Consider the following 10,030-nt stretch of genomic DNA (forward strand, 5'->3'; position numbering starts at 1 on the left):
CTATTATCATGTAGGAATTAAGTATTGTTTTTGCTGCAGTGTGATGGGGGGCAAATCTCTTTTTTTCTGTGTTCAGTGTAAATCCCGCCTTTTACAAGCACCTGTGTTATGCAATTAAGCTGATTTGAGCAACTACCAAATTTTTTTGCAGTTTGGAGAGGCATGAAGGGAGTCAGCATTAGGAGTATGTGCTGATCCTTAAAGTGCCATGTGGAGGTTTTTTGGGGTACCTCCAAGGTAAGTTAGCTCTCAGCTTATAGATGTACTGTTATCATGCTGTACACCAATTGTAATTATATGACCCAGAGTGGGTGCTACCATTATGTAGCAATAATTATTTTGGGGTGAGCGTTTGGGAGTGGGGCCCCTGGGGGGGTTCTGACTGGGCCTTTCTCATGGCATCACCATTTAATTCACATAGAATACTTTTATCACTTCTCTATTTGTTTGTATATTATTTATGTCATTTTCATTCTTTCTCATTTCATTAACACTTATTGATTTATCCTTACACATCTTTTCTTTACACTTCACTATCACCTTTTTCCCTTTTTCGTGTGATGCCCTGGGAATGGTCCTTGGCTGGATTTTTTTGGGGTGCCTTGCTTCTCGGACGTGAACCCCTTAATGTTAGGGACGCCAGTATAGAGGAGCCTTGATAATTGGCCTGGCGCTTATTCATATATTTGCAAATGTATGTAACTAATACCTCTAAATCTCTATTATCATGTAGGATTTAAGTATTGTTTTTGCTGCAGTGTGCTGGGGGGGAAATCCCTTTTTTTCTATGCACCATCACCACTGCTGCTGTAGCCTGCAAATATGCTGCCTCTGCCCGCTCCACCACCGTCGTCCACTCCACCACTGCCGATGACGCCCGCCTGACCACCACCGTGTCCCCACTTATGACCGATTCCATTTGCCAGGTTGGTCTACTGCTAAAGCCCATAAAAGGCAGCCACCTTTGTACACCCAGGTGAAGCTACAGTGAATACACCTGCAGACGGCTCCTACTGCTGCAGCGCAACAGTAATTTCCTATGTATTCAATGGTGCATTCTTGAGGTAATAGTTTAAAAACTGTAACTTTCTAATTTACCTGAACCCCAAAAGCACGTACCCTGGCACAACAGCTACCTAATAAAACAAACCCCAAGTCTAAATTTGCCCCTACCCTGAGTTATGCCTTCCCAAAAATCTCCCATAGAGAACAGCAGAAAAGTGATATTAATTGAGAATGTCAGAAAAAAGTGACAGTTGGAGCTTTAGATTATTCCCAAATCCTTTTTATGTTTTTGCCTTGAAATTTGGCAAGCAGCACCCAACGACAATTCTATCCACCCGTGCCCAATTTCAGTTTGGTATCTCCAACAGCTTTTGAGGTGTAGCCCCTTAAACACTATGCCCCCCCTCCAGAATTCTCTATGGGAGAATTGCAGTTTTTTAGATGCAGCCTTAATATATATACTGTGTATGTGTATATATATATATATATATATATATATATATATTAGAGATGAGTGGTTCGGATTCTGAGGGATCTGAGTCCACCCGAACACAAGTTTGGGTGTTCCCGTCTAACTCGGATTCCACCTCAAGGCCAAACATCATCCGGCCGTCATCGGATTCTCGCGAGGCTCAGGTGATGTTTGGCCTCTATAAAAGATGTGGTGCCCGGGACTCGGTGCCATTTCATCAATGCTGAGTGAGGGAGTAACTGACAGTGACTGTTCTTGCTGGTCATCTTTGTCGATGTCCGTGACTGTACTGGGCAGAGCCGTAACTAGAGTTTTTGGTGCCCTGTGCCAGAAAGAGCATTGCCCCCCCCCCCTCATTTTTCAAAGGGACATAATGCAACCAAAAAAGGGCCATGGCTTCATGTGGAAGAGTCAGGGGAGGCCAGGAGATGCTGGGGATGAAATAAGAGGAAGCTACAAGCAAGAATGATAATAAACAGAAATTTGATAGTCCCAAACAGCGCCCCCTGCCCTGTGGTGCTCTGTGCGATGGCACCGGCCGCACTACCCTAGCTACGGCCCTGGTACTGGGCATAAGCCTACTGTGTGTACAAGCTCTGAGACTGGGCATAAGCCCACTGTGTATACAAAGAACTCATTGACTTTACTGGGCATAAGCCCACTGTGTATATACAAGCTCCGTGACTTTTCTGGACATAAACCCACTGCAGGGCAAATGCAGGATTTATGGAGGGGGGTTTCCAAATGCTTGATTTTAGAGCGGTTGTGTGGCTGGTCCATGAAGAGGGCAGAATTAGTACTCAACCAGTTTTAATATGCTTCACTCAAAGTGTATTGTGTATCATAATTCCAGCATATACAGGACCAGAGATCACTATAAGCCATTAGATGCAGCAGTAGGGCCATCCTGCCTGAGCTGGATGTTTTTATTTTAGATGTGGGCACCATTCCAGACCATTGGAGCAAGTCCGGGAGTCTGGGGGAGCAGCAGATGAACCTAGCACTGCCCTGGACATATATGTACATATTGGGCTCTATAGCAGTGCATCCCTAATAGTGCATGTTTTCCAGATCTCCTAGTTGGTGCACAGGTTAGTTATTACTGTCTGATACATGTTAAAAGATCAACAGGTGGTGCTAATTATTTCATTTGTGATACTGAGAAGAACATGCAACACTAGCAAAATTCTATTCTATTACTATTTTTACTGTGGTCGTGTGTGTTGGGGAGGGGGGTTTCCAGGCAGACAGAACATCCCCCCCCTGCATTTGCCTATGCACTGTGTATACAAGCTGCGTGACTGGGTATAAGCCCACTGTGTGTATACAAGTTCTGTGACTGGGCATAAGCCCACTGTATGTATACAAGCTCCGTGACTGGGCATAAGCCCACTGTGTGTATACAAGCTCCGTGACTTTACTGGGCATAAGCCCACTGTGTGTATACAAGCTCTGTGACTTTACTGGGCATAAGCCCACTGTGTGTATACAAGCTCTGTGACTTTACTGGGCATAAGCCCACTGTGTATACAAGCTCCGTGACTTTACTGGGCATAAGCCTACTGTATGTATACAAGCTCCGTGACTGTGCATAAGCCCACTGTGTGTATACAAGCTCCATGACTCCAGTTCACAGAGAGTGGTAATAAATAAATATTCTAAATAAATACCTAATACTATTACTAAGTCGTTTTTGTACAGTGTAGTGATTTCATTAATATGGATCACGACAACGATCTGAGAGGAGAGCAGAATCAGCAAACAAATGGTAGCACTGCCACTGCTCGAAGTCCATCACTATCATCTAAAGCTGATGCTCAAGGGCGTAGAAGCTTTAAAAAATTAGGGTATCTGAAATCAAAAAATCTAGATATCACAGGGGTAAAGACAAAAATTAAACCTCTAAAGACTAGTACAGAAATTTGGCAACATACCATTCACCACACGTAGTGGCAAGGAAAGACTCAGGCCTTTATTTCTGAGTGGTGTTTCTGCAACTGTCAGTGAGGCATCTTGTGCCTCTTATGACAATGAAAGCCCTTTTCTATCTGACTATAGAAGAAGTGTAAAAAAATGTAAAACCACTAAGGCAGTAGATCAAACTGTGTTTTCAGAAACACAAATGTCAGAAATCCCTGAGGAGAGTCTAAGTGGGTCCACAAGTGGTATTGCTGTGTAAGCCTGACCTTTTAGAGAAGCCGCCCTCCACAGTTTCTGTTCCATCTGTATTTGTGGGGATGAGCAGTTATTGCCGAGGACAAAGAAATTGAGGATGCCACCGTGGAATTGCAAGAGGATGAGGGGAATATATGTGCAGCTGACCTTGGCACTAATGAGGATGTTGAGGATGAGGATCTTGTTTGTATAAGTGAGGCACTAGTGGAAGCAGCTCTTGGCCAAGATAAGAAGGCCATTGCCATGCCTGGGCATAGAACCAACAAATCCACATCTTTTGTGTAGAATTATTTTTACCCAAATCCTAACAACATTTGTCAAGCCATTTGTAGCCATTGCGGAACCACAGTAAGTCGAGGTAGGGATGTTAAGCATCTAGGAACCTCCACGCTATTACGTCATCTGCAGCGAGCTCATGACATGTATGATAACATCAAAGTACTGCTAAAATATAACAGCAAGCAGTCCAGCATTAGCTAGATGCCTTCTCTCTACTAAATCCCAGCATCTGCAATCTCCATTGACAAAACCTTAATCCTTAATATCCTCAGGAACGATCAGTGGTAGTCCAGCATCCAATTTGTTAATGCTAAGTCACGGTGACTCCTCCCCTTTCCAGGACACCTCAGAAGAAATTGAATCTTTGAGCGCTAGGCCTGCTGCTGCTGTTGCTAGGGGTGGATCTTCATCCCAGAAGTGGACCGAGAAGGTACTAGTAGTAGTTTAACAAAAAAACAATTGACTGTTAAAGAATTTCTTGCAAGGGGAAGCAAGTATGACAGCTCTTACCCTGTCGCACAGCGGATCACTGACGCCATGACGGCTATGCTAGTATTAGATCTGCGTCCAATATCCGCAATTAATGCAGTGAGATTTACACAGTTAATTGAGGTTCTGTGTCCCCCTTACCAAAAGCTGCTGTGTGCTAGGCTGCAATGGGAGACTGCTCGTGGCTGCTGCAGTCTTCTATGTCTCTGGGTGGGAGTGATCACACTGACTGCTCCCCCTGCAGCTTTGTGCTGGGCTGAGGGGCTCACAGCGCCCTCCTCCCCAGTGCACAGCATTGCTGCAAAATACTTAAAAAAATATGCAAAGGGGGCATGGCCATGCCTCACTCGATTAGGCCACGCCTCCTTCCCCTGGGCCCAGCCGGCCTCTCTACGCCCCTGATCACTGACGCATGCAGGAGGTGTCTATTTCCTATAGACACCTCCTGCTGCATTAGCATATTGGTTGGATATTGCACAGCTGCTTACCTGCTGATATGCAATACCGCCCATCGCTGAATCAGGTCCTAAGTATTGCAGGCAGGTATTTTATTTGAATTTAGGGCCAGATTCAGAGAACTACGCTAATGTGATCACGGCTGCAAAAATATGGTTCTATAGCTTACCCGAGCATAGGGACACCCACTGCTGCCTGCTTATATTCCTCTGACAAAACACACAATCATAACAATGAGAACATCGACGCACATGAACCAGCCATGCAGGCCTTGCAGCAGATCTGACCTGCCTTACATACAGCGTCTCTCCTGACACGCAACTGAGTCGGAGATCTCAATAGCTAATTTATGCACGCCCATGTGACAGCATTTAAATGGTCAGACGCGCCTGCGTTATTCAGACCACACCCCTTTACAGCCCCCAAACTCTAACAAATCCATGTTTAGAAACCACTGAATGTTAGGAGGATATATATGTTACGGTTTACAGTGTATCTACTTACAGGCTGGAAGTGGAGGTGTACACAGGTCTCCCTCACAACAGGTGATGCTTAGACTGTATTTACTATCTTTTATAGTAACCGTTCCTGATATTCCACAAATACGCTTTTCATCACAGCCTCTGACAAAACTCATACTTTCTTCTGAACCTGATGGAAAGAATTAAGTTAAATTCAATGCAATTTATAAGAAGATGACACTGTATATATTTTATGGTAACTATAGGAATCTGAAGGTTCTACGAATAATATGACCTTTGGGACATGCCGCAGATGACTTTTATCAGGTTACCATATCTTGGCCAGATATACTAAGGTTGCGGTGACCATTCCGCCAGACACCGCAACCTTACTAATCGCATATGTACTAACATATGCGATTAGTATCGCAAAGGACAGCTCTTGCGATAAGAGCTGCCCTTTGCGAAGCAGCCGACGCCGGGTGACGGGGTCTCTGAGCCCCGGGAACTTCCTGCTGGTCACCTGTGCAGGAAGCACCGGGCTCTTCCTCCTCCTCCCTGCACCCGATAGAAGACGAGGAGGAGGAGAAGGCGGACCCAGGAGGAGCGCGGGCCGGCGACCATGGAGAGCAGGCGAGTGGGGGCCAGTGTTGGGCGACGGCGGGGCGGCGAGGCATCGACGAAGCGTCGAGAGTGGGGTGCGGTAAGAGGCCCATAGGCTTCTATAGGGTAACACCAGGTTTTTCTGGCATTACCCCCTGCACCGACAAAAGTGCGGCCGCGGTTTAGTAAAAAAAATTCAATGTGTGATTTAGTTCCAGAAACACAACATCGATTTTGATCAATTTGAAATCAATCTACAGTAAATCGACCGTTAGTAAATTTACCCTCAACTGTATGGGTACAAGCTGTGCATTTACATGGATGCTGTGTTAGTGTAATTGTGGCCATTGTGCATGTAACTATGGATCAGCCCCTATGCCTCTTTTTGGATATTGCTTGTAGCTTACCTTTTTTTTGTGGCTTGGTACAATGATATGCACACATGTTTAGAGGAAGCACAAGCTGCAGTTATCCCATTGCATGATGGTCCCACGTTACTGCTGCAGATTCTGCAAACTATGGAATATCCTACAAGAAGATGTTATTGATGAAAAACATATCAAGTATACATATCCAATTTTTATTTTAATGAAACCTGACAGGGTTATCGATGATCAACATGTACATCAGCAATAAGTAACTGTTGAGGGACAGATTCTAGAGTTAAAAAGCTCCAGTAAGAATATTATAACAAGTGACAAATATTGTCAGGTACTGTATCTGATAACATTAGTTAAAGGGGTTTTATAGGCAAGTTTGAATTAGCAATTCCTGTTGCATTAGGCTTATTTTTTTCTGACTTCCCAAACTCCCACCATAGCTCCCCCATGATCCAAGCCTCTAATGTTTAAATATAAAGTTAAAATCAACCAGAATTCTGCTTATTTCAAATGGGATGTAGTTTTGAACCCGGCGGTTGGGATGCTGGCGCTTATAATGCAGGCGCCGGAATCCTGACACCTTTCCTAATCCTTAAAGTAAGTACTGGGGTTGTAGAATGGATAGGGGTTAGGGCTAGGCACTAGGGGGAGGGATAGGTTGCTGAGGGGGAGGGTTAGGGTTAGGCTATGAGGATGGGGGGTTAGGTTTAGGGTGTGGGGAGGGAGGGAGAGGGAGGGTTAGGTGCAGAGGCATCTTTAGAGAGGATGTGGCCTGTGTGCATTTCCGGTACGGGGCCCCCTCAATCTTCCCGGCAGCCTATAGCTGACTGACAATGCTGGCCGGCCACCGGAGCATTATTAGACTCTGGTCACTAGAGTGTGCCCGGAGTCTACAGCGCATGCGCAAAGGCCCCCCCTTGACCCGGCACACCCTGCACCCATTATAGATACGTTTTTTACCATCTCACTCCCACCCCCCCCCCCCCCCCGTTTTTTTCCCGCACTTACCTTATTTTCGTGAAGAAGGAAGAATCCGGCTTCTTCTGCCGGCACTGCAGACGCTGCTCCTCTTGATCCGCGGCTCCTCCGACATTGACGATCTCTCCCTCCAACATCGCGCGCGCCAACTTTCATGTAAACTGGTGGAGGAGCGGCCCAAGCTGCTTCCTCCTCCAGCTCCATCCATGGGGACCGGGTCGCCGGGCGGTAGCAGCGGCGGTCAGGCCCCCTTCTTCTTTTCAAGGGGGTAGTTTGGGCTCCAGGCTCTGCAGTGGCCGTAGATGCGGCCAGCCCCCCACCGTTCAGCCAGGGTCCGGACCTGGGACTCCAGTCCCAGCAGTCCCCCCCTGATGGTGGCCCTGGGGGAATGTATAGGGTTAGGATATTTACCGACAGATGTCATATCCTAACCCTATTGGGTTGCCAGTGTCGAGGTTCTGACCGCCAGGTTCCCATGTGCCAGCATCCTGTACCCAACCCTTTCAAATAATAATAAGCACAAGGCAGTCTTCTGATGTACAGTTCATATAAGCAGCCCCTAGACTTCTGCTACCCTGACTATAGGCTGTGTGACCATTTCTCAAACCCAGGTCTATTTAGAAGGGCATAATTAAATGTGAGTAAAAATAAATATATTCTTTGTATTTTATGAGGTGGTGGCTGCTACAGGGATCACACATTGGCTCAAATATTTCCTGTGTCTAGACAAAACTTAAAAGGGTCAATTTAATTGTATGCAATGTAAGATCGCCTGCTGTTGCGTGATGTAATGTCAATGTACAGCACGCACATCAACTGCACATATGGAAGCCCCTATGTATTTTCCTGTGCACCTTTCTGAGGCTATTAGGTAAACTTCATAATGTATGATCAGAGAAGGGGCAATGTAGGCAGTGGCGTCCCTCCGATGCAATCGGGAAACCGGCTGTCTTAATCCTGACAGCCGGCTTCCCGACTGCTTTATCCTGGTGAGGGTTAAATGACAGGCGTCTATATCTAGACGCCTATCATTTTCCCGATGCCGGGAGACAGGCACCCGGCATCCCGATCGAAGGGATGCCGGGCGCCAAGAGCGGATAGCAAAGGGGGGAGGGTTAGGTTTAGGGCACCCGGGGGGGGACTTAGGGTTAGGCACCCCCCCAGGAGGGTTAGGGTTAGGATAGGGGAGGGAGGGTTAGGGTTAGGCACCCACCCGGGGGACTTAGGTTTAGGCAGCGGGGAGGGGGGTTAGGGTTAGGCACTTACAGTGGGGATTAGGTTTAGGCACTTGGGGGGGAGGTTAGGGTTAGGCACCCATAAGGAGGGTTAGGGTTAGGGGGTTAGGTTAGGTTAGTTTTTACTTACCTACGGACGATCGGGAATTCCAGCGCTGTCGGGCTTCCGCTGCCGGGATCTCTGCTTCTGTCGGCCTGCTGCGGCCGGGATTCGAACTGCCGGCTAGAGGGACGGTGGTATTTCATACCGATTCCCTCCCCGCGGTGTCACTTGGTGCAGGGAGGGACGCTGTGCACGCCGAAAAGGCGGTGTGACCTCATGGGAGGAGGGCATGGCCTTGCGGGATGGGGGCGTGGCTTTGTGGCCCGAACCCCGGTGGTCCCGTACTCCTTACTGGAGGGGAAGGGGGGTGCAGGAGGTACCTTGTGTGCGGTGCCAACTCCCTCACAATGTCAGGAGCTGAGTGCTGCACTTAATGCTACAGTGCAGCACTCAGCTCCTGTCACTGAAGGGGAGTCTGCACCTTGGTGTCACCCCTCGTCGGGTGACACCAGGCCGCTCCCCCCTTGTGACACCACTGAATGTAGGGTGCAGTTACATGCTGTCCCAGCAGCACAACATATGTAATTGAATTGCTCTCAAAGGCTTTATGTAAGCACTTTGCTTTCTGTCTGTCCATAAAAAATAAAAAATAAATTTTTTAACAAAATGGATTTGAATTCACATGTACTAAGCTGGTAGAAATATGTTTTATATTTAAACCAATCACTCCCTTAGTTTCAAAAGAACTGCCGCCTTGACGAAATTTAGTGCTCTTCATCTGTATTTCGCTAAGGGGTAGATTCACTAAGGTTTGCTTTTGATCGATTTTAATCGATTTCTTCAATTCAATCTAAATTGATATGTGTTTGGGGCTTACTCAAACATTTACTTAAAAAATAAATTCTAAATTTGTCTATAAGTGTTAGTAAATGTGTAATTTAGCCCTGCAAAAACAACATTGATTTAGATTGATTTGAAATCGATTAAAATCAATTGATATTGACCTTTAGTGAATGTATCCCTAGGGCAGTGATTTTCAACCTTTTTCAACTCATGGCACATCGAACATGATTTTAAAATTTATAAGGCACACCATCAGTCCCTCACAGAAAAAAAAACACACACATTGCCCCCCACAGAAAAACATAAAACATTAATGGTCCCCACAGAAAGAAAACAAACACAAACATTTACCCCCACAGTAAAAAAAAATCACATTGACCCCCACAGAAAAAATAAAATATCCAGCTGTGAAGACTCACTGTAGTCCCTGTCCTGTCCCTCATTGGCTGGGGTTGCTCAGTAACACTCAGTGACTGAGCACACAGGGCAGAGCTGGGAGCAGTGTGCAGGCAGGTGTACAATGCGGTGTGCGTGACCTATGTCACGCCTACGCGTCCCCATAGGTCACCTCCCATGCGCGCCTGAGTCTCCCTGGAGAGGCAGGCTCTGCC

The 10,030-nt window shown here is 46.6% G+C and overlaps 1 protein-coding gene across 1 annotated transcript in view; it reads right to left on the reverse strand.

Annotated features, from left to right (window-relative positions):
- The window catches only part of LOC148481775 (uncharacterized), a 101,281-nt gene extending 93,846 nt beyond the window's left edge, over positions 1 to 7,435 (reverse strand). The window contains exons 1-4 of the mRNA XM_088453025.1: positions 7,329 to 7,435; positions 6,756 to 6,778; positions 6,348 to 6,468; positions 5,381 to 5,535 (exon numbers count right to left, since the gene is read on the reverse strand). Of these exons, the coding sequence (XP_088309151.1) occupies positions 5,381 to 5,535; positions 6,348 to 6,468; positions 6,756 to 6,778; positions 7,329 to 7,435 (406 nt within the window). The remainder of the gene's footprint in view (positions 1 to 5,380; positions 5,536 to 6,347; positions 6,469 to 6,755; positions 6,779 to 7,328) is intronic.
- Positions 7,436 to 10,030: the final 2,595 nt, after the last annotated feature.

Source organism: Taudactylus pleione, unplaced genomic scaffold (assembly GCF_031769625.1).
Source record: "Taudactylus pleione unplaced genomic scaffold, aTauple2 ptg000563l, whole genome shotgun sequence".
NCBI classification, from domain to species: domain Eukaryota; kingdom Metazoa; phylum Chordata; class Amphibia; order Anura; family Myobatrachidae; genus Taudactylus; species Taudactylus pleione.